Raw genomic sequence first — 25,074 nt, 5'->3', positions numbered from 1 at the left:
GTGCAATCACATGTAAATAGCGTAAAACTGATATATACCTTAAATATCTCAGTGGAAGCAGTCAAGGGAGTGGAGTCCCAATAAACACCAACGGCAAGTTGAGTGTAGACCGTAACCCTGAATCGTACTCTTACTCGTCGTGGAAAATATCTGCAACATAAGACGTTGCAGCCGTGTAGGTCAGCATATTGAATATGCCGGCAAGTCACATAAGAGAGGGGGTGAAAAGTAATCATCTATACTATATGCATATATGGCAGGTGGGGCTATAAGTTTTTAGCGAAAAGCAAGTTTTCTCCTACATCAAGAGAGGGCTAAAAGCAAAATGTTACTACATTGTTGGTTGTTAACGAGATGGTTCCGCCAACCAATTCTCGTACCCAAGTTGTCAATAATTACCCTCATCAAATATATTTAATGGTGTTGAGAAATCCAGATAACTTCAGTTCCTTTGGCTCAAGTTGTCCATGACCGTGGACACGGCTAATCGATTAGGTTTGAGTACTCTGCAGAGTTTTGCACACGTTCCCCACAAGATTTGATCGCCTCCGAGTATGTCCTCGCACTTCAGGGTGTTTGAAGACCGGATGATCAAAACATGGTCTTTCAACGGGTCCCTCTGAATCCCTGTCGGTGCCCATCCATTCCTACCGTTCTTCTACATCTGCTAGCACCGCCTGTCCAGAGTCGCCGCGTTGTCCAACCAAGCCAGAGCCCATAATGACTTGTGGCTGTGCAGGTAAGCCTTGGGTCTTGAAAATATCCGTCCGTCTCTTTGAGCCTGGGTGAAGCTTTCCGCAGGATGTCATGGCCTCTCCAGCATCCCGGGTCATCCACTGGGTTCTCCAGGGAGCCGATCAACCGTCCTTCACCCAGAGTTGCATTGCGTCCGAGGTCTTGAAAATCTTGTCTTAACCGGTCTTGATTATTTAATCAACCTCGCATCACTCGTGTTATGCACTCAACCGAAATCCCGTCTACTCAAGCATAGCAATATGAAATTTGTCGTCCCGGGGCCAAGTATCGGGGTTGTTGGGTGCCTACCACATGATACTACAATCTATACTACAATTTCCAAGTACCTAAGCAGCATGCAATTGGGCATAGGATGGTAGAACTACGATGCATAAAACATAGGTGATAGTATGATCAAAGTGACTTGCCTGGTATTACTTGATGAAGATAGTCGCTCTCAAAATCCTGATAATTCTACTCGCCACACTCCGAGCAATCTATCGTAAACGAATAGCATTCAATAAACATTCATGCCAAAAAGGAAGAACCAAAAGAACATAAGAACGAAACATGTCTTTGTGCAAAATAACAACATACTAAGTTTTAATAATATAAAAAAATAGGGCCTTATGGTGTTGTAAAAGGTACGATGAAAGGGGTCAACTCAAAAGAGTCAAAGGATGATCAACTATCGCTATATAAGCTCGACTTGCATACACTATGGGAGATGATAAAAAATACTGGGAGAACAACATGAATGTTGTTTGACAAATAGTATAAGACAAAAGAATTTATTTGTAAAAAGAATTTCTTGAAATGGAGCACTACAACGCAAGTTATAGTGAATTGAAGTATGAATTGAATTTGCATTCAAAAGGTCAAGAGAAGTTGAACTGAAGTACGATGGTTACGTACAAAAATATATGACATGAGTGTTTAGGGGTAAAAGGAATCAATTGAAAAGGTGGTACGATTTGCAAGATAAGATCAAATGAATGTTTGAATACAAATTTGAATCGCTCAAATTTGTAAGGTTCAAAGGTCGAAACTAATGATTCTACTGGATATAGGAGATCAATATGAGCGTGTAGAAAAAAGAATTACTAGATTTGAACTAGCGGATCAAAAGATACAAATACGTCAATATAACATTGAATCGGCTTAGAACGATGTGAACACTTTTGGGCCCTAATAGATAAATCTGATTTGATCAAAATTATAAGTTGAAAAGTTAAAACTAATGATACAAACGGGAAGATTACTTTGATACGAATCCGACGCAATTGAATTCATCTAAAACGGAGCTACGGATAAAAATATATGATCAAAAGAAGTTTGAATATGAATATGAACAAATTTCGAAATTTGAAAATTTCAAAAAGTTGATATGATAGGTTCACACGATAGGTGGGATCAATACGAAACTCTAGGCATTGGTTTCATCTAATTCGGATAAACGAGTAAAAAGTTATGGCTATTTGAAAAATCAGGGCCAAGCTGTTTTAGGAAGAAAAGTGCTATGTCTAAAAGAATTCTAGTACTAATGTGGAAATACGAAGACTAATTAATATATCTAATTACTCTACCGTATACTAGTGTAGGAATACTAGTCTAGAAATAATAAACTACGAGAGTATAAAAAATACGAAGAGAAATACCTTTAGAATGCAGAGTAAGAATTAATTCCAATGAGGAGACGATTTCGAGAAATCCCGCCGAAGAGAAAAAAATATATTTTTATTTAATAAATCTAGTTAAACCAAAAGATTGATTTAACCCGAAATAGATGATTTTTGAATGCTCCTATGGGTCTATATTTATAGGTGGAAGGGAGGTCTAAACATATACGTAACGTGGAGAAAAGAAACAAAGCCTCTCATGGGCCAAGTAATGGTTCGGCCGGCCGCAAGAGGAGCCGTGCCCTTTGTTTTTTTTTATTCTTTGTTTTGCGAACGAATTGTTTTTTTAAAACAAAGAAGAAAAAACGTATAAATGAAAAAGAGAGAAGATTTTATATAGACATATTATATATCAAAATTTTCAGAATAAAATTTTCTAAAACATGAACATATTTTCAAAACCAAAAAAATACTTTTTTAAAAAAATTATTTTTTTTGCAATAACTTTAAAATGAAAAGGAATTTGAATTTCAAATAAATTGCAAATACTTAAAATTTGAATCAAGACATAGTCTCTGATTTTGGAGGGTCATTTTCCTCCTCTCGTTTGATTTTTTAAAGGATTTTGAAAATATTCAAACTCAAAATTGAAAAGGGATTCAAAATAGAAAATTTTGGGAAAGTCATTTTATTCCCTCTCATTTTTTTGAGAAGTTTCAAATTCCACTCAAGTTTCAATCACTCAAACAAACAAACAATCAATCTAATAATTATATTAACATTCCAAAATTTATAATTTTGGGATGTTACAAAAGGAAGCAAAAGGATGGCAAGAAGCTCGAGCAGAATACTGCCATAGAGATTCCTGAGGATATATATTTGGAATACTGCACTCTTGATGAGCAAGAAACTATGCCCAAGAGGAAGATCCGGCTTCAAAAGACAGAACGCCGATGGGCTAAGGAGTGGAAAGAGTACAGATTCGTCACTCCCAAATATGCGAAGAAATTCGCTGTGAAGCCTCCTCGCAAACGGCCTCCTCTTGAGGACTATCAGGATGCACACCCCTCAAGCCTCAAGACAATTGATGACTATCCCGAGGAAAAGTCAAAACACTTGTCAAAGCTTCAGAAGCAAGCAGAAGCTGCTGTGAGGAAATTCAATGAAGAATCTGCTGCTGCTGCAACTGCCGCCACTTCCTCTGCAGCTGAGACTTCTGGTACGACCATTCCTCAAATGAAGTCTGTGCCACCAAAACTAAAGGCTTCAAAGCCTCAAGAGAAAATGCCTCAGAAAGCTGCACCAGCATCAACTCCAAAACCCTCAGCACCTCCAAAGGCTTCAAAGCCTGAACAGAAGCAGATAGTGAAGCAACTGCCCACTGTCTCCAGCTCCTCAATCCCGTCTGGAACAAGCTCCGAGACAAAGTCTTCACCGACTCCTCTGAAGACTAAGGTGACTGCTGGGAGAGGAACAAGACCAAGCCCAAGCAAGATCATCAAAGTTCCTTCTGCATCAGAAGGTAGTGATGAATTTGATGATGACACTCTGCAAGCCATCATCAGAAATAAGCAAGAGAGGGTAGCTCAAGCTTCTGGTAGCTCCATTCCTCTGGCCATGGACCCAAAAGTCCTCCTGGATTACATCAACATCTGGTATGAGGACCCCAACACTCCAATCAATGATTTGAAGCTTCCCCCAGGCATCAGCCACATGGTGGCCACATTCATCAACGAGGCAAACTGGAAAGAGCAGCAAGGCAAACAAGCTAAGGTTGCAAAGCTCAAAAAGGAGAAAATCCTCAGACAAAATCTCCTCAACCTGACGCCTGATGCACATGTGTCCACACAGGCTGAATTGAAGACTTTGACGGACAAGTACACTAAGCTCTCTGATCATCAAAGTCTCAAAAACAATTTCATCAATTTTTCCACTGATGCAGTTGATGATTACAACAAGAAGGTTGCCCCTCCAGCTACAACACCTCAGCCTCTGATTGAGGAACCAATTGATAAAACTGCTCATGCTGAGGAAATCCCTCAAGAAAGCCGTGCTGATGAACCGGCTATTGATGAAATTATCAAGGGAAATCCAGTTGATGACTCTAAGCCAGCTGATATCTCTGCTCCACCTGATGTCTCTGCTCCAACTGATGAAACTGCTTTAGCTGAGAAAACACCTTCACCAAAAGCTTCAAAGGTGAAGAAAATGACTCCGTCTGCATCAGACGTGAAGAAGACCAGAGCTGCTGAAAAGGAAGCCAAGAAGAGAAAAGCTTCCTCAGCAGAAGAATCAACTCAGGCCAAGCGCCTCAAAGCTCTTGATGAAAATGCACCTCTGGATCCTGTGCCTCTCAACGTTGCTCCATCTTATGAGATGACTCCCTTCGTCAGCGAAGACAAAGAGCACTTTGTTGATGAGGAAATGAAGAATGTTGCGTCTGAAGAACACACTGATGAGGAAATTTGAATTGATGACAGTCCTCAGACCTTCATTCCTCCTGAAGAAACTGCTCAAGAATCAGCTGCACCAGCTGATGAATCTGGCTCCTCCACCAAGCAAGCTCCTCAAGCTGAGGAAAAACAAAGCGAAAATCCTCAGCCTGACGAAATCCAAAAAAATCCTCAACCCGAGGCTCGGGATGAACCAATTCATCCTCCTGAGCAAAATCCTCAACCTGAGGCTCACGATGAACCAATTCCTCCTCCAGAGCAAAATCCTCAGCCAGAAGCTCCTGTTGATAACATTCCTCAACCAGAGCAAGCTCCTCAGCCTGAAGCACAAGCAGATGAAATTTCTCATTCTGAGGAACATGCTGAGGAAAATGCACCAGATCCAGAGAATGCTCTTTCGCCGTCAATCCAGAAACTGCGATGATTGTCTCTCCTCAAGACAAGAAGCAAAATCTTCAGCCGATGCAGCGTCAGCCGTTCTCCAAGCGGCCAAAGTTTCAAAAGGAATCCTTCTTGCGATCTTCATCGGAGAAAATCCCTATGACAAGCCTCGCATCAGGCATGTGAAGTTTTGGACCAGGACACAGCTCAACTACTACGCATCTGTGTTATGTGGAAGAAACAAGATTTTCCAGCACAGGCACATTCCTCACGTTGAGCTTGAAGAAATTCCATGCTTCGCCCCAGTCCTCAACGTCCTTTATGAAGCTGGCCTCCTCCCTATGTGCTCAGATATCTGTGATTGGAATAGTGAAATAATTCTTCAATTCTATGCAACTCAGCACATCTCTGGAGATCCAACAGACATCAACACATGGGTGCTGGATTGGATGACGCAGAACACACACTTCAAGGCTCCTGCCAATGAGATGCTGCGTGAATTACCAGCGTCAATTCCCTCAAAACAGGCAGTAAAGCTGTATGATGAACGTGAGCTGGCAAACAAGCTGATGGATGTCCTCATGAAGCCTTTGGCTAAGGGGCAACCACCAAGAACAACCTTCCTGGTTCATGAGCTGAAGTACGAACCCAGGACGGTTTACATAATCCTCTGCAGGGTTCTTGCGCCAATCAAGGGTCATGGTGATGAAGAAGACGTTGTAGGCATCATGAAGAATATCCTCTTCAACATCACACATGACATTCCCATCAACATCCATGATTTCTTCTTGAGGACTCTGGCAGAAAATGCTATGGCCCCTTTTGACCTGAAGATTTATGCTCCATGGATCATGAGATTCATCAAACGCGGGTCAGGCATCAACTATCACACTGAGTTCAACAATCATATCGGTTATATGCCTCCTCTAAGGGTCAACAAGAAGACTTTCGAGCCTGTTGAAGGAAAAGGCAAGTCTGTCATTGATGAAGGCAGTCGCGATGGCCAGTTCAGAGAGCCAGATGCATATTCCTCATGGGATGACACTGAAACCCGTACTCCAAGTCATGTTCCTCCAAGGGTGATGAATACCAAAGAGCTTCTTCTAAGTCTTCACCAAAAGGTTGATTGGAATCATAGGTGGGTCAAACGCTAGTTTGGCGCCATTGTGAAAACCCTCAATGAAACGCAGAATGTCGTGAAGCTTAACCATCATTATCTTCATGAGGTTTTTGATCGCACCTGGGCCACACTGGCTCATTTGAAGACTCCAGCAGAACTTGCAGAATTGGAGTTTGTGCAGGACTTCGACTGGTCGTGGCCACCAAAGAAGAAATTCAGGCCAATTCCAGTCCCAGACCTTGAGGACAGTTTGTTTTCTTCATTCCGCACTGCTGAATCAGATGAAGATCAACAAGACACTACCACCGGTCCAAGGAGGAAGTCTGCTCCCAAGAATCCTCACGCATCTTCCTCAACTGCCAAGAAGTGAAAGTCTTCACGGGCGTTAGTCCTCAGTTTGTCCCTTTTTGCCACTTGATGACAAAGGGGGAGAAACTTGAGAGTTAGTCTTCACACGGGATATTTTCGGGGCTTATAAAATTTATTTAAGTTACAAACTCTTGGCTCTTCTGAAGTGTTTTATGTAATGAGTTGTAACTTAAGCCCGATGGTACTCTGACGCTTTTGAACGTTTTTCTTCGCATGCTTATTCCTCAAAATTTTAATGCACGCATGCTGGAATTCATCAGATACCATTTGTCATCATGCATCCTCAATTTCTTCATACTAAATGTCGTATGTATGCATGATTTACAAGACTCAGGGGGAGATCTCCATGATATAAATCATCAATGTGCATTTGCTGTGAAAAGCAAAATCCTCAAGATATGCACATCTTGAGGGGAAGTCTCTCTGAATCTTGATTTCAAATTCCTCAAATGAGTATTTACACTTCATATGTTTATTCCCGTTGAAGACTTAACCTAATTGTCATCAACCACCAAAAAGGGGGAGATTGTAAGTGCATCTAGTGCCCCTTAGTGATTTTTGTGGTTTGAAGACTTATAGGTTAAGCATCTAATGTGTCCTTGAGTGTACACAGGATCTATAAGTCGCTGGGGAGTTTGATATATTCGATGAATATCGACCCCTAAAAATGTATATCTTCGGTTGAAGAAATTGGTCTGAAGCTGAAGAAATGAATCGCGAAGAATTTGCGATGAAATTGATATTCCTCATGAAGATATTGAAATTGAGGAATTCGGTGTGTCCTGAAGAAAATCAATCTGAAGACTTTGAAGCATGAAGATTTATCCTTTCTGTTTTATTTTCTTCACACTTGAGTAATAGAAACATCATACTGTCACTACAACAAAAACCCACCTATAGCAACGGATATCTAGCAACGAAGATAACATATATGTTGTTGAGTTAAAAAAAACTCCCACCTCCCTCGTCCCTAGAAAAAAACCCACCCCCCACGAAAAGAGATGCCCACCTCCACTGTATTATCACGCATCCAAGCGTGATTTTTTATCCAAACGTTTCTCCCCACCACCTCTCTGTCCTCCGATTTATAACTCTCACGATTTCACTTGAGATCTATCACCAGAAGGTAGCCACCGCCGCCGCCAATTCGAGGGAGCTCCGATGCTACCCTGCACAACTCCTCATCGTCCCATCTTTCCCTCACCATTCTCTTGTGAGTATGCACCATCGTGACATTCTCAATGCCTCTGCACGTGCCACCGCAGAAACCCTAGGCGCCGGCTCACTGGCGCTCCTCGTGCGCCTCTTGTTTGTCGACCTAATAATCTCCACGCCTCCACATGCCCGGGTTCCGGCTAGGGCTCCATGGTGCTGATCCACCTCCGCTACCTCGACTACGACGCAGACGGTTCAGTAAGCCACTCGTCCTCTATGCTCTTTCCCTCTCTAGTGCTTTGTGTGTCGACCTGATTCTTTGTCGTACATTGCAACGGCTGGACAAGACAACAACACACCATTATGAGCTTGCCTCTTTAAATTTGTGATCTTAGTTGTACGCATGGAATTTGTCTCTAGTCGGGTTGATCAGTTTATCCCTCATGTACGATTACGTGATTCACTACATGTATGTATGTGCTAATTCTGCAAGAATGATTGCGCCCTCTTTTTTCACAATAGTTCTATCTTGTGTTGCATTAGGTTTTAATTTTTCTTGGTGCTACTGCCTGGATAATTAGTCAATATTTTTGTTAAGATCATCATTGTAGATCAATTAACTAAACAAGCTGGTAGCATTTTGTGATATCCTAGCTATGAGCTTGTGACTAACTAGTTATCCAAACACAATACTTGTAGTATCAGTATATGACATCATGATTATTTTCGGGACATAATATGAATATCTTGTTATCGATGTGACGAATCCTCACTAGTTTCCTTTTCACATGCTCTATAATACCATATGAATAAGCCCCATATGTACCTCCCTGTGCTTATATTTCTGTTTCTTGTATAATCGTTAATGCAACCAAGATTTATGTGTTTGTTCTTTCTCTTAACATGTAAATCTTCAGGTTCTAAATGATGATACTATCTAATGATTATGGAGTGGCTTGTGATCCTATGAGTCAGATTTGCAGAACTTAAATGTGCTTGCACGTGCTTATGAAATGAGTTCATAATTCCTTGCGGTACCAAAATTTCCGACATTAAAGATCAGATCATATATAGCGTGCTACTTTTGCAGAGAGAGGTACGCCTTTATGATTCGTGTAGGCTTGCAAATTGTAGGTGATTTACGTGACATAATCTGCAATATAATTTTAAAACTTAGGTTGAAAAGGTTTATGTATTCACTATTCAGATTATTATTATTGGAAATCATATGTATAAATTAGAGTTAATAGAAAACACACTTGTTAAGATTTAATACGTGTGCATCTAGATTTAGATAGTGCGAATTATATTCTCTCAATTTCAAGTACTTCTGAAATTATTTTATATGTACTCTTTAGACTGCAGATCTGCAATTGCAATGAAGGATGCCATACATTTTTGACGCACATATCTTTTTAGCATGGGCCTCACTATATCTTCATTATATTCTTCGCAAGGTGTTTAACTCAATTAACAAATGGGTTCATAAGAAGCAAAGATCAAAGGTGGTTGAACAATGTAAGTCCATGTTATTTTTTATGTCTAAAATGTGTGAGTGCTATGGATATGTCATTAGAAGTTGCTAATAAAGATGAAGTAATGGTTGATCCACCCTGCTGTTATCACCGCACTTCATGCAAAATCATTGGGTCGGTACTGGGAGTACCTCATCTATGATGGATTTTATGTCTGAAAGCTTCTTTTTAATGTCTAATATGTTATATTTGTACTGATTTAGTAAATTTTATTTATCTTTTGGCTTAATATGTCCCACGTATTGATATAGTAATAATTTGTTACTTGATTAATGGTCAAAAAAACTGCTTCAGTATCTTCCAGTAGGTGCCTCAGAATTTTGTAGTTGATCATATATTGCTACTCGAATAAAAATGTCTATATTTGTGTTCTAAACTGAAGCATCATATGAAGTTTAATTATTTTAATCATTCATCACAAAAACTACTTTGTTGGTAGTGAAAGGCTCCATAGAATTTCATAGATGTTGCACATCATGAGATTAACCAGTAGAAGAATACATTCATAACTATATGACATGTGTGATGTTGGGTTGTAGCCGTTGTATGCTGAAAGGCTTCTTATTTTTTTCCTTGCTTCCTTCCATTTCTTCTATGTGCACTGACTCGACGTATGTTTTACAATGTGGCATGGTTTGAGCATTTTACATTGGTTACACGCTTATATTATTAACTGGACCATTTATATTGGTATGTCCTTTAAATAGAAGATATGTACATGTGTCATGGCCACAACATAACTCATTGTTAGTTGGCTTATAATCTCTTAGCCCTTGAAAGACATAGAAGATGACACCTCACGAGACAACATAAGATACCATATAGTAGAGGAAAAGACGCAAACACGACAGGTCTTGGGCTCTCAATCTTTTCTGTTATATGTCACATTTCTATTAATTATTTTGCTCGACATGATTCTCTCAATGGTAACTTTGATTGTTGCAACACGCAGGAACATAAGTATTTTTTAATTTAGACAAAAAATCATAACAGAGATGTAGCTCTTCCTACAGTTGTAAGTTGTGATCCTAGAACTTGATGGTGCTGAGATTACTAATGAATTCTCGGTACTGCATGTTGATATGGCACTTGTGAAAACTAGAGATTTGGTGCAAAGTCTCAAAAAATGTAATACTCTTGGTAATGCAGATTATTTTGTATAGTAATCTTTGTAAGTGACAAATATCTTGCCTCTCTCACTACTTGAATCATGTTAATGTATTGTGTGTTAACAATACATTTTTTTCTTTTCTTTGTAGATTCAAAAGATAAATGGATGTGTGTGTGGAAAATGGCAAGCATAATACAATGATGATGATGTTCATGGTCACGATGATGAGACGTATGCTTTTAGTTCTAGTTAAGTTTGTAGGGTTGGTGTTCCTCTTGGACGATGTTCCAGTTAAGTTGTATGAATGTTGATGGATGCTTTCAATTTAAGTTTCATCGTCAAGAAACCATTTAGATTATACATCCCATTTGGATGGTTTACCTCGTGTAATATTCAATATTGTAAAGAAGCAGTTTTATATAATATATGATTTCTTCCTCCCTTGAGTAAATTATCTTGTTTTTCTCCACTTGAAATACATAATTATCACCATTATGGGAAGCATTTATTTAATTTTTGGCAATTATTATATAAAAAATATTATTCACATTATATATGAACCAACGCTTGAAGCGTTGCAAATTCTTTGTTGCAAAGCAATGGGATTTTGATTCGTGTCCGTTAAGCACCAACATAGAAGTGTTGCACAAGTCTGTTCTATGTGTTGCATTCTTGCAATGGTTCCTTTTACCAACGACAATATAAGCGTTGCGTTATGCGCTAGCAACGCCGGATAAGGCAACGCATCCTAAACCGTTGGTAAAGACACTAACAACGCATATATGGACTTTTAGATACGGAAACATGTGTTGCTATAGCGGGGTTGTTGTTGTAGTGTGTTAAAGGGGGTCAAAGTAACACATTGGAATGAATTTCCTCATGATGATCAACCCAAGCCTAATCCTACCAAAAGCCTCAAGTGTGGAATATGAGTGACATGAGGACTCTCACAGTTGAGGGTCCCGACCGTTACCGATAGTCGCGCAACATCATTGATCTTATCCACACCAACGGTCATATTATTTAAGGGCATTAATGTCAAATCATGTTGGGATGCCCCCAGGCTATAAATAGCCGCCCCCCACAACCATTAGCTGGTTGGCTGCTCCGTTAGAAACTGACACTTGTCATAAGAGCAACCCAAATTCCTCAGAGTCTTCGAGAGTAATTCATCAGTGAGGAAATACCCCAAACACCAAACCACAAACCGAAACCAAGTGATTGGGCATCACTGAAGAAGTTGTTCCTGTGTGGGACTGAAGCCTTTTACCTTTGAGGACTATGCATCCTCCAGACGGTTAGGCGTCATGGTCTAGAGCAATCCAACAGTCAATTGTGGATCGCCAGGTGACCAAGTTTGTGAGGGTTTGGAAGTCTGCCCTGAAGACTTACCACGAGTGTTGGGCGAGGACTGTGTGTTCTTAGCCCAAGGAGAATACGGTAGGGACTGTCTGTCCCGGGACTATGTGTCCTTTGGTTTCAATACCAAGCCGCTCCAAACCAGATGTACAACTGTCATAGCAGTTGGAACTAGGTCATCAACCACTATCTTCACTGTGAAACGGGTTCTATTTCCTCAACTCTTTCTATTCCTCAGATTGTGTGTTGATGATTTTCACTGTCACTGTTTGAAGAATTTATTGAAGACTTTCTCTAAAATTCCTCAACCCCAAATTATTCACGCAAGTTAATCCTCATCTGTTTTCTGCGTGCGTGCATACTGTGCAAACTGTTTTCATATTCTTCATCCTAAAAACTGTTGTAGTGATACTTTGCACTCCTGATCCTTTGTTGTTTCAGCTGTAAGTTAGTCATCAGTGAGGAATTTCCTCGGTGATGAAATTCTAAAAATCTCCTATTCACCCCCTCTAGTCAATATAACGCACTTTCATTGAGCTAAATGACCATGATATTGAAAAGCACTACAAATGAACTCTGAAAAATTTGAAGGTTGGCATGATATCATCATTTCAACCACATAGCATGTGCTAAAACATTGAGAGGGTTACGACAAAAACTTGATGCACTTCGTGTTCAAAACGGACAATCTCTTTCGAAGTATCAGGGTTTCATACAAAAACTCATCTGTTACAAAGGGATTTCATTTTTTTGAACTTATTTGAACTCCAGACTTTTTTGTGTTCAAAATGCATCATTCAAAGCCACATCATCAATTTTCAACAATTTCTGACTTCATTTGGTATTTTTCATGCATTTACTGCTTTTTCCGAGCTAAATGACCATGAAATTGAAAAGCACTACAAATGAACTTTGAAAAGGTTGAAAGTTGGCATGGTATCATCATTTCACCCATATAACATGCGCTAAAAAGTTGAGAGGGTTACGGCAAAAACTTGATGCACTTCGTGTACAAAACGGACAATCTCTTTCGAAGTATCAATGTTTCATACGAAAACTCATTTGTTACAAAAGGAATTCATTTTTTTGAACTTTTTAGCACATGGATACGAAAACTCATCTGTTACAAAGGGTTTCATATGTTATTTTTTTGATAAGTTGAGAGAGTTACAAAAGGCATTTTATTTCTTCACTTTTTCTTCGCTTGTGTTCTTTGCTTATTGCACCGTAACCACAGATAATCTTCATCGTTTAACAGGGTGATTGGGTTAACCTTGATTTTGAAGGGAGGAATTTCATGGAACTTTTCATAATCTTTAGACATGTCTGTCCTGCCCTCCAATCCCACGATGTCTCTTTTTTCTGAAAGAACTATGTGGCGCTTTGGCTCATCGTATGATGTATTCACTGCCTTATATTTTCTTTTTCTCGGTTTGGTAGACATATCCTTCACATAGAAAACCTGTGCCACATCATTGGCTAGGACAAATGGTTCGTTTGTGTACCCAAGATTGTTCAGATCCACTGTTGTCATTCCGTACTGTGGGTCTATTTGTACCCCGCCTCGTGACAGATTGACCAATTTGGACTGAAACAAAGGGACCTTGAAATCATGTCTATAGTCAAGTTTCTATATGTCCACTATGTAACCATAGTATGTGTCCTTTTTTCCCACATACAAGTAAGAACTTTTTTTCTTTTAGAAAAAAGATAAGAAGAAGAGAGTAACCACGGTGATGCCGGCGCCAAGATGGACGCAGGCGGTCGACGACGGTGAGGACTGGGACGGGACATGACGGACCACCAAAGCTACACAAAACTTGAGGAAAGTGGAGCTTCGAGAGGAGAAAGCTTAAGTGTGGCTCGGACATTTCATCGAACACCTCATGTGCATAGGAGGTGAGCTAGAGCACCACGAAGCTCTCCCACGGCCGGCCTAAAAAACAGAGCAGTGCACTGCTCTGTTCGCGAGCAGGGGGTATATATAGGCCAACCATTGGTCCCGGTTTGTGGCTGGAACCGAGACTAAAGTTCAACATTTGGTCCCGGTTCCAGCCCCAAACCGGGACTAATGGTTGTGGGCGAGGAGCGAGGCCCATTGGTCCTGGTTCATGTCTGGAACCGGGGCCAAAGGGGTCATACGAGCCGGGACCAATGGCCCACGAGGCCCGGCCGACGCCCTGGGTTCCGGTTCGTGAGTGAACCGAAACTAACGAGATTTCATCAAGTGGACCAAAGCCTTCTTTTCTACTAGTGATTGACAGGGTCATGGATGTACTCCTCTCATCTCATAATATAAGATGTTATTACCATTGATATATGACATCCTGGAGTATTTAAGTTTGAGATGGGGCCATTGTCTTCAAGGGAGTACTTAAGTTTGAAACGGGGCCATGTAGTAGAAAAGACACAATTCGATTTAGGGTACGCCGTTGGAGATGCTCTCAGCCCTGCGATCACAAGTGGAGATTCGTACTACACCGAAGGCCACCTAAGGCCTTATTTGGTTCCAGGGGAACTAATCCCCTACTGGAACTAATCCACTAGGGGATCGAATTGATCCCTGCCTGTCACTAATCCACTGCATAGCTCATCCATGTCAAACCCCTTCTCTTCAGACTCATTTGGTTCTCTCAAACTAAAAGGGGGGTTTGGTTCAGTTATTAGTGACCCATCAATTTCAACAAGAAAAACAAACATCCTAGATAACAAAATTGATGTGCACCATATAACAAGATAAACAAAAATCCTTGATAATCATACAAAAAATGGTGTGCAACATAGCATTTGAATGCAACACTAGCATATATAAGCAAGAACTTTTGTGATAATTCAGCACAGATTACATATCATCCTTGATAATTTAGTACAAAATACTCCGAACTTTTGCGATTCATTCGAAAAATAAATAAACAACACTTGTTCCTCGATTGTGCACTTCTCGCCGATGGGCCTACTCATATCCATGTTCTTCAGCTGGCATTTCTGGTTCAAGCAAGGCATAATAAGGGTCATGAACCATGAACTCATCATTAAACAAAGACCTAATTAAGCAAAACTACAGGATACTACATGACCCATATATTTGCAAAACTACAGGATACTGAATCAGACCAAAGCTTGAAACAAAACTGAAGAACCCACAAGCACAACACAGGAACAAAGGATTAATAAAGTGACCAAAAGCTAGTCAATAGCATGGTAGCAGATCATTCTTCTTAATGGCAAACTTAGCATCTCATATTAGTGAGCAAGAAGAGCACAACTCAATAAATAACAAGGAAGGCATGGTAGCACATCATTCTTGTTAACTTACAATGAGAATATTTTCCCACAATGCAGGTTCAACCACCACCATCCTCCTTAACTCATCCCATGAGATTCCGCTTTGCATCCTTGCTTCTTTGAGGAAGCGATAGTCCCTTTTGAGCTCCTTTTCCTTATTTTGTATTTGCAGATTTGTGAATAAAGCATATGGATGCTTCTCATTCATTTCTTTTTTATCTTGTTCCATGCTTCAGTAGACCATCCATTGTCTCCCCTAAATGATGGGTTGTTATGCTCATGAAACAACTCAACTAGAGTCTTCTGTTGTTCAAAAGTCCATGATGCTCTAGCTTTTGGAGATGCCCCTTTCCTTTTTGAGGTACAACCTTTTGGAGATGTCCCTTTCCTTTTTGTACTACAAGCTTTTGGTGATAGCTTCTTGGATGGAGCCACGAACTTCGGAGAACCTCTTCCAAACATCATAGCTGTTGAGCACAATAATGTTAGTAACATTGTTATCTAACTTGGTCATGAAAAAATTATGTGCTAACAATTATGGAAAGAAACAAAGAGTTCAGATTACTAACTCTTTCCACATCCTCACTCCTCCCCAGATCTTCCTTGCTACTGTTGGCGATAAATGACATAATCTTCCCACATCTTTATTGCAATCATGTCTCTGTCATTATCTCCATGATCTATTTGATTACTCAACGACTCCACGTCCTTGTGATATTGATTATCACCTCTCGGGAGATCAACAAAATCCCTCACTGGTATGTTATTGGGCTGATTGTCTAACCACTCCTCATCACCTTTATGCATTCTAATGATATTATGAAAAACCGCAACAGCTACCGGTATCTTGACTTGGTTCTCTATGCGATGAAATGTACCAACTTTGAGGATAGGAAATCGTTTTTTCAAAACCCCCAAAGCCCTCTCTATATAATTCCTTAATATAGCATGACGAAGGTTGAATAATTCCTTTTAGTTCCTTGGTCAACGTTGACCACGTTGGAACTCTTTCAAGTGATATCTAAATCCACGATATGGAGCAAGAAATGATGGTGTATTTGCATAGCCACCATCAACAAGGAATAATTTTCCTTTAGGAACTTGAAACCCATTATTCAAAGCCGATCTAAGGACTTTCGCATCCGTTGCAGAGCCCTCCTAGCCACATGAGATGGAAGTGAAATTTAAATCAAAGTCGCAAGCCAACATCACATTGTGGCTTAGTGTGCCCTTTCTATTCCTATATGGAGCAGCTTTGTCTCCTCTTATAGTAATAGGGATATGGGAACCATCGATTGCTTCAATGCAATTCTGCAAGGAAAAGGATGAAGAATGATTTTGTGATCTTGTAAGAAAAATAATTACTTCACAACTAATACCTAATAAGGTACCTTGAAGTAGGGGAAGAAGCGTGGATTTGTACTAATCGTCTGATGGGTGTGTTGAAAAGTGGGAAGTTTTAGAAACCTATAGGTGAGAGCAGGGACTATGTTGAAAAATTCCTTGATATGGCGATGTAACGTCTCGCTGCTGTACTTGAACTGGAGTTGTAGATCTTCAAATGATGCATTGTGTGAAAGCATGTACAAGAAGAACCCAAGTTTTTCCTCTACCTTCACTCTTGTATCACGCATCGGATTCTCTCGTCTAAGATAGTTAGCCAATGACTTGAAGATCTCAGGTTCCATGGCAATCCATCACATGACCTTCAAGTATTTCTCGTAGGCGCTCCTTGCCGGACAGTATCGATGTATGCCAACGCTTTTTTGGGTACACTAGGACCCAAGAGGTGCAATGCAGGCAACAAGAAAAGCATAATATCATCATCTTCCTCCTCCCTCATCCTCTTTCCATCCACACTTGTCGAATTCATATTACCACTAAGTAACCATCAAATAAAAAAATGTAACCAACAGGATGTCAATTTTTCATCAATGTAATGCATATCATATATGGCATTATGCAGAGAAATCTGTGTAGATCAAGGACTATAAAATTCATCATTGTAATGCATATCATATATGGCAGCACACACATAAATCAATGACAAGGGTAAAGGTTGGATGCATCAAACCTAAATTTTTGACTTGATTTTTTCGACGTTGTTGCTTATGTCGCTTATCTAGATGATGAAATGGTGTCTTAACTGGATCCCACGACGGAGGTAATTCGTCCTCTCCCACTCGACCTGCAAAGAAAGTGATCTAAAAAACAAAAAAGAGAATATTAGATAACAATTAATCAGATTATGCCTGTACTGAAACTAATATTACTAGCTGTACTGAAACTGGATACAATTTCACATCGTTGCATCAGCAGGAAGAAGAAAGACGATCGTATCACAGCTATGCCAAAGACAAATCGAAGAAATGGAAACAAATATAATGTTGTCTTTATGAAACCAAATTTCCGAATGGCCTCCAAGGACTACAAATGTGAGACAGGAATGCAGAACAACCTATGAACTCCAGTCAAGTTACCTTCAGTAAGCAACAACTGAATATAGCAACCACCTATATCAAAGGCATGCTTGGTAAGCCGCTCGCAATGAGTGCATAATGCAAATGATCTAATGTATCACATCCAAACAGAAGGCTGGTAAAGATTCAACTAGAAATAAGTCAACACTAACCGCAAAGAAGTTATTAACCATAACAGAAGTTCACTACCCTTCTGTTAAGTTCTTATAGTAGGAGTAATCAAAATACAGCCCCATTGAATTTGAATTGCCAGGGTATCATCACAATATTCACAGTGTATGACAAAACTCCCAAGATAATTTTTATGAACACCACGAGGATCCCATTTCAGAACGAACATGTTAAATCTATGGAAACATCTCACTACCATTTTCATCCTTTGTGGCCGCCAAAATCATTGCCTTATCTTCTACTGCATATTTTTCATTCACAACTTCTTGTTTTCCCTCAACCTCTGCTTCATGGCTGGTCGCCGGTCCCATCTTCGCCATCAGCGTCCACGGATCGGAGCACGAGGGGCGCGACCGACATCGGCGACCTCTCCAGTGCAGCCGCCCTCGCTCCCTCTCTCCATCTCTCACTCACTCCCTGTCTCCCACTCCCTCTAGTTGTACTCGAGCCCCACGACGACTTTGTCCGGCGTCGGCGGCAGAGTAAAGATGCAGCAGATCGGCAAGAAAAAGGAGAGGACTTACCGGAGAGAAGGAAGCCGTCGTGGTCGCCGGAGGCACCGCGTCGCCGCTCGTTGTCGTTGCCGGAGACAACGCATCGCCGCCGCCACTTTCGCCTCGTCAACCCTAGGTCTCTGCGCTCGTCTCGTGTGGATTTAGTTCCACGCCACTGAGACGATTCTTCTCGACCTCGTGGAATGTAGCGGACCGACGTGGTTTGGGCCGGGATCTTCCTCACCGTGACCTAAATCAAACAACAAAATAAAACCCACGTGAAACAGTTCTCGGTCGACCCACGTGGATTGGGCGATCCCAGACAAACCCACGTGGTTTATCTGCTAACCAAACGAGGGCCCTGTTTGGATACTCTAGCTTAGCTGGTGGTTAGAGTTAGTTTCTAGCTCATGACTAACTCTAAACTAACTCTAGCCAAATAGGTGTTTGGATGGAAGGGTTAGATTGACAATAGATGTACTTTATGAAAAGAGAAAAATAATTTTTTAATGGACACCATAAGAACCAGCTCCAATTAGCATCTCTTGGCTGATGAGAAAGAGAGAAAAAAAATATTTTTTAATGAACCTCATGAGAACTAGCTCCAATTAGCACCTCTTGGGTGGGATAGTTTTTTTTGAATGGGTTAAATGCAACTAGCTTTAATCTAACCCTTATGTTTGGATATTTTAGGGCTAGTTGAATCCAAACTAGCTCAAACTAACTCTAGCACATGGATCCGAACAGGGCCGAGGCCTAAGACAACCAGATAAACCCCATCACCCCCCTTATCCTCGACCCCAAACGGCAAACGCGAGCAGAGAGCGCAACACGAAGATGGCGACGATGTCCCTCGCCGCGGCCTCACCCCTCACCGCCTCCACTCCCCGCGGCCTCGCCGTGTCCGCGCCCCGCGCGCCGTTCCTCGCCCCCCGCGCATTTGGCGCGTCGGCGACGCGGTTCGCGGGACTGGCGGCGGCGCCGCGGCCGTCGGGGAGGGGCGATGCGGCGGTGGTGAGGATGGCCAAGAGGGAGCAGGAGCTGGAGGAGATACGGGCCATGGAGACGGAGAATCTGGAGCAGGAGGTGGTGGACCTCAAGGGGGAGCTCTTCCTGCTCCGCCTCAAGCGCTCCGCGCGCCAGGAGTTCAAGTCCAGCGAGTTCGGCCGCATGCGCAAGAGGGTATACACCTCTCACTTCTTCCTCGGTTGCTGCTTTGAGTACTGGTTGTGTAGCTGCTGGCTTCGTGCCCACTCTATTGCCGTCTGGACGCTTGGAATTGGACGAGTCATATGGTCTGCTCGCTCGATATGTCCAGCTTACAGACGTTTTCACTGAATTCTGCTCTAAGCTAAAATGCTCATGATTCTGACATGACCGGCTGATGACTGGACCAGTTACAGATACTACTACTTCCTCCGTCCCAAAATAAGTGACTTCAATTTACACTAACTTTAGTACAAAGTTGAGTCATTTTTAAGTCACTTATTTTGGGAGGGAGGGAGTACTACTTAAGAGAGAGAGCAGTCACTTGCAGATTTGCTAGTTGGTTTTTTGCCTGACAGTTCAAAGCTTAATGGTTCTTATTTGCATTGTATTTCATGGAATCCTGCCGGACAGTGCTGAACGTAGCCATTTAAGGATGGTCTGTGCTTATGCTGCTCGGACAACTAAAGTCTAGAAAGCATCCCAACAGTAGTCCTTGACCTTGGCAGGTTTCGTGATACAATGTTGGTCTTTGGGACTTGCGATATGCTAATTAAAAATCATACTCATCAAGTCATCATCTGCTTGAAAAGCACGAGTTGAACCTAGAACAAACAATTGGCAGCGAAATAATTCATGTTTCAAAACCTCAGATGACTCCTGTATTAATAGATCTATGACATTTGGAAATGAATCCATCAAGTTAATCTGGTATTCTTTCATATGCCTCAGCAACAGCATGTCTCAAAATTGTTTTTGACTTGCATTTTCATCTTTACATCAGGTTGCTCGTCTGCTGACTGTGAGAAGAGAAAGGGAAATTGAACAAGGAATCAACAAAAGAAATTCTAGGAAGCTTGACAGGAAATGGAAGCTGGGCATTGTGGTTGGACCACCACCGTCTCTAAGGGAGAAGAAGGAAGACTAGAAAACAACAAAAAAACAGGCAATTTGCACAAGTCATTTCACCCCTCATAATGGTTTGTTTTGTAATCCAGAGTACAGCTTTCAAGTTCTTGATGTTAAAACCAGAACTTCTGTTGCCATTTTTGTATGTAAATCTCAGTTTTATTTGAAATTCCTGCCACTTCTTTCTGTGCTGCTCTTATGTTATTGACATATGAAACTGCATGAAAGGAGTTTATGCTATTCAGTCATCAACACTTTGATCCGATTGTGCCCCTATCCCGATGCTAAAGAGAATTGATTTACCTAAACAAAGAAGATAAACTAATGTAAAGAAACATATTATGGGACTCATATTTGCAATAGCTTCGTTAATTATGGCGCTTTCTTTTGCTCTGTTTACTACTCCCTCTGTACCTAAATAATTATTTAGGTACAGAGGGAGTAGTATTTATCAAATATTTGGAAAACTTCTGTGAAATCTCTAATTTCTTTTCTTGTGTAGGACACTCAGATTCATGTTATTGCTGATTTACAACTTCTAATCTAGTCTCTAAAGTATGCTGCAGATATCATGATCAGTTCCATCATTAGTAAGCCCAAACTGCCAGGCAGGCCCTTTTACCCAAAATTATACTGCTGATCTCCTTCTTAAGATCTTAGTTTGAGATGTTTGAGAGGCTTCACCCACAAGCCATTCTAGTCACCTTGTTCACATTTTCTGCTCAATATACATTCAGCACTTAGTACTGTAGTTGGACTTAGGTTGTTTGATATGACGACAACGGAAGATAGCATTCACACATTCTTTTAAAAAAGGCTCCAAGTCATGAAATCATGGTTCCACAGCGATAAGCTGATGAATTGGTTGGGTAGATTAGAATGAAAGGGATATCTGCCTCAGTTAGTGGGACAGTTTTATTTTTACCTTTTACTACAACCTTGTCTTTTTTTTGCACTTAGACCAAAATAAGGGCACAACCTGCTGAGTAATGCAAACCTAATGGTGTTCCCTTACTGTCAACAGTTAAAACCCAGAGAAGCCCCAACAGAAATTTATGTGATATCTTTGAAAGTACTCTGGGTTTGATATCAACACTATGACCAACGAAGTTTCAAGTTGCTAGAGCCACACGAAACTCTACTGGTTAGGATTCATTGTCGACAAGCTTCTGTTATAGATTATTGGCTGTGCCACCAGATGCACAATTAGCGGAACACGAGTGTTACTTGCTAAAGGTTAATTAGATATTTTTTCTTTTGTCACACAGTATTAGAATCAGAACACGATTGCAAGAGTACTTCCACATTTCATAATTATTCTGTTTCTAAACTATGCTCGGACCTGTAGACAGAATCATGAAAGATTACTATTCACAGATATCACATATATTTAAACCATAATTTTGTGACTAGACTCGACAGTTACGCGCTATTTTATGAAACATGAAGATCATAAGAAGACTTATTCAGCAAGTGTATTCCAATATTCACCAGGGGTGTTTACATGTGCGTGTCTTTTATTCATATTCCTTTCACAGTTCCAACTACTCCAAATATGGATTTTCCAATAGTCTACCACCCATTCTCAGTGACATAGGAAGCTTAGTGCAATATCCAACCTGTGGCATCATAGGCACCACCTTGATTTGCTTCCTTTTCCCAAATGTCCTTCGCTGTACCAAAATTGAACCACACTCTATTCACACCTTTATGTAGAAAAATCTGAAAACTGACACTTGTCAGTGCCAAATAAAGACATGCTATTATTATTTGGTTTAAATCAAGTTTATTAAAGTTAACCGTCAATGTCTTGGAGGAAAAGGCATCAACCAGTACCTGCTCACAAGCCACAAGAAAGAATAGCATTTTAAAACAAAACTATAATGTAAATGGTTTGAAGCTGTGAGATGTTTGATCTCCGACAAGGACATGGTGACAACTGACTATGGCAAAAGAGCAGTGCTTAGGAAAAGCTGATGGCCCATGCATGATTAGCATAATTAAATATTAGTAGTGACAGCAGCATATGTCTTAGGTGCTTGGGTCCTTCTTATCATTGCTACTTGATTTCTAGTCCCTCTTTTGACAGGGCAAATTTTAGTCAACTTCCTATAACTGCCTCGGAAGACAAGTTTCTTTCCTATATCTTGCACTGCCAATAGTAGCATCTGGAAGGTTCCTTCTTTGAGCATCAGTGTGTCATTATTTCAGTAAAGCATTTGCAGCTTGCAACACAAGCTTTTCTCTTGAAAAGATCACATATGTTATCTTTTTTCTCTATATACCTTGGCATAATCCATATATGCTCTGCTGTTCTGCAACTCTTTTAGTGCTAGTAAATCTTGATTCTGTGATATGTTGATAGTAGAGTGAATATTATTGAAATTATGTTCTTCTACTTTAAAAAAACTTAGGGTGCATAACTGCATACGTCTTCAACTAATACACATCGGCATTTAAAAAATGCTTAGTGTGCCACATGCAGTTATATACTATTCACAGGCTGTCATTCTTGTATTGACAATATAATATGTAGGAGTTAGTAATCAAGATCCCAGTCTCCCATGAAGCCTTAAACTAGGAAATTGCAAAAATAATAGATCACACAAAATTCAAGCTGGAAAATTTATATAGGAGCAGATGTGTATGTACAAGTGTTTTGGCGTATACTGTATATGCATCGGAGCATATGATTTGCCAATGCATGCGGAAAGCTATAGCGCTAAAAAATCCAACTGGAGCTACAGAACTACAATGGAAATCACATCACAAATAAGAGGTAAGATGTGAGAAACTACAATCGAGAAAAGCAAACCAAAGAGTAACACACACTTGCAGTCAGAACTCATGCAAACTCGTTCATGAACTCATCATAAAACGAGTCGGACCAAATAGGGAGCTGGGTGCTGTTGCCCTCAGCATCACAGCTTGAGGTACTGCAAGCATCGCCGAGGTTGGAAATAGGGAAGTCAGCAAGTGGCGGAAGGGAGTCCTCTGACAGGAGCAGCGGTTTCTGCTTGCCATTTTCCCCCTCACCGCTGTTTGCACTGTAATCTGAGTTCTGGTTGATACCATTGATGATAGGCTGTTCGAAGAATGAGCTACTAGGTATCTGGATGTCAGGCACTTGCTCAGTTACCAAGTCTTGGCCATTAATACCCTCCAGCATCCTTGGAGATGACAGCGAAGACAAGGAAGACATCTGTGAAGGACTCAAGAGGCCGATTTGCTCCAGGTCAGTGGGGATGGTGTTGATGCTGCTGGAGCTGGGACTAGTCGCAATGGCTGCTGCGGACTGAAGCAGGCACTGTAAGTACTCGAGCTTTGCTGCCTGGACTGCATCGGCTTGCAGCTGGTTGGCACTTTGGTCGTCCCAAGGGCGCTGCTCCACGAGCTGGCGGAGGTTGGCGAGCGCGATGAGCTGTGGCAGCGCGGCGAAGAAGTCGGTCCTTGGTCGGTGCGTCATAGGGTCGAAACCCATCTGGATCAGCTTCTTCTTCAGGTGGGTGTTCCAGAAGTTCTTGATCTCGTTGTCGGTCCGTCCGGGGAGGTGTTTTGCGATGGCTGACCACCTGGTTTGATCAGCACAGCAGTTTGTGTGTGTTAGCAAGAGCACCACACATATATGTTTTTGAAGATTATACAAGCAAGAGGTTTGATAGGTGTGCCGTACTTGTTGCCAAGGACGGAGTGGAGCTGGAGGATGGTCTGCTCTTCCTCAGGTGTGAACTTTCCTCTCTTGATATCAGGCCTCAGGTAGTTGGTCCATCTCAGTCTGCAGCTCTTGCCACACCTGTTGAGTCCTGTGAGATGCACAGAAGAACCAGGTGCATGAGCGACACTTCGGACCAAAGCTAGCCGCGGCATCCGTCCTGGTAGCGAGACAGATAATGGAGACGGCGTGTGTTAGTGTTGTGTACCTGCAAGCTTAGGCAGTGCTCTCCAGCTCCCATGGCCATGCTTCTCGATGTAGTCAGTGAGCTTCTGGTCTTCTTCGGGCGTCCAAGGCCCCTTCTTGAGGCCATTCTCGTCGCAGCAAGGAGACCTCCCCATTGATAGGATTGAGATAGGATTGGGGGTAGGATGGTGCAGGTGGGAAGGAGGGAGACAGTGCTATCTTCCTCTCCCTAGCCTGGTCCTTGGGGTTACCTGTGTCAAGGATGTCTGGTCACCGGAACACAGCTTCCTCCATATAAAGGCCATGAAATCCGGTGTCCTAAGCCCGGGTCAGGATTAGTTTATTCGAGTGGAAAGGACTAATATGCCCTTAGATAATCCAGTATGCGAGTACATGTGAAGCAGGGGCAAGGGCATTGGTGTCCTCCGCGCTAAGATAAGGGCTGTTGATCCATGTTGTTGACTTAAGCCGGTAGCTGCTACTTGGGCAATCAGTATTCAGCAGTCACATTGATACACTCTGTTTTCCTTGATCCTTTCTTTGAACAAGGTGTGCTCCGTAAGCCTTGCTTTAATTGTGTTGTTTTCGTGGCTGTTGCGCGCACACAAAAAAAAAGGATGATGCATTGGGTGTTTAACATTTAAGAAAGCACAATCAGATCATCGTTGGTTTCTAAGTAGCCAATAGCTCATCATGTGACATCTCCTACCGTATATTGTGATTACTTGCTGGGGGCCTGTTATTCCATATACAATGAGCAAAGGTTTCAGAAGTTGGTTCCTGGAAGCGTACTG

At 41.4% G+C, this 25,074-nt stretch overlaps 2 protein-coding genes across 2 annotated transcripts; one reads left to right on the top strand and one right to left on the bottom strand.

The window, feature by feature from the left end:
• The first annotated feature begins 19,025 nt into the window (after positions 1-19,025).
• LOC123404037 (50S ribosomal protein L29, chloroplastic) lies at positions 19,026-20,551 on the top strand. Its single transcript, XM_045097949.1, has 2 exons — positions 19,026-19,449; positions 20,258-20,551. Exons 1-2 carry the CDS (start codon positions 19,105-19,107, stop codon positions 20,399-20,401), a joined length of 489 nt encoding a protein of 162 aa, XP_044953884.1. The 5' UTR covers positions 19,026-19,104; the 3' UTR covers positions 20,402-20,551.
• Positions 20,552-22,993: 2,442 nt separating this feature from the next.
• On the bottom strand, positions 22,994-24,556 carry LOC123402716 (transcription factor MYB93-like). The gene is made up of 3 exons (XM_045096668.1): positions 24,303-24,556; positions 24,056-24,185; positions 22,994-23,954 (listed from the first exon to the last, which is right to left on the bottom strand). The coding sequence occupies exons 1-3, from the start codon at positions 24,433-24,435 to the stop codon at positions 23,228-23,230; spliced, it is 990 nt and encodes a 329-aa protein (XP_044952603.1). The 5' UTR covers positions 24,436-24,556; the 3' UTR covers positions 22,994-23,227.
• Positions 24,557-25,074: the final 518 nt, after the last annotated feature.

This window comes from Hordeum vulgare, chromosome 6H, assembly GCF_904849725.1.
Source record: "Hordeum vulgare subsp. vulgare chromosome 6H, MorexV3_pseudomolecules_assembly, whole genome shotgun sequence".
Taxonomy (NCBI): domain Eukaryota; kingdom Viridiplantae; phylum Streptophyta; class Magnoliopsida; order Poales; family Poaceae; genus Hordeum; species Hordeum vulgare.
This window is presented reverse-complemented; position numbering and strand designations above follow the sequence as displayed.

Bases quoted from the DNA above. Each gene is read 5' to 3' on its own strand.
- LOC123402716 (XM_045096668.1), bottom strand. From the start codon at position 24,435: ATGGGGAGGTCTCCTTGCTGCGACGAGAATGGCCTCAAGAAGGGGCCT. The intron at 24,186-24,302 runs GTACACAACACT...TGCATCTCACAG, and splicing joins AGCACTGCCTAAGCTTGCAG to GACTCAACAGGTGTGGCAAG. The intron at 23,955-24,055 runs GTACGGCACACC...TGATCAAACCAG, and splicing joins CACTCCGTCCTTGGCAACAA to GTGGTCAGCCATCGCAAAAC.
- LOC123404037 (XM_045097949.1), top strand. From the start codon at position 19,105: ATGGCGACGATGTCCCTCGCCGCGGCCTCACCCCTCACCGCCTCCACT. The intron at 19,450-20,257 runs GTATACACCTCT...TCTTTACATCAG, and splicing joins TCGGCCGCATGCGCAAGAGG to GTTGCTCGTCTGCTGACTGT.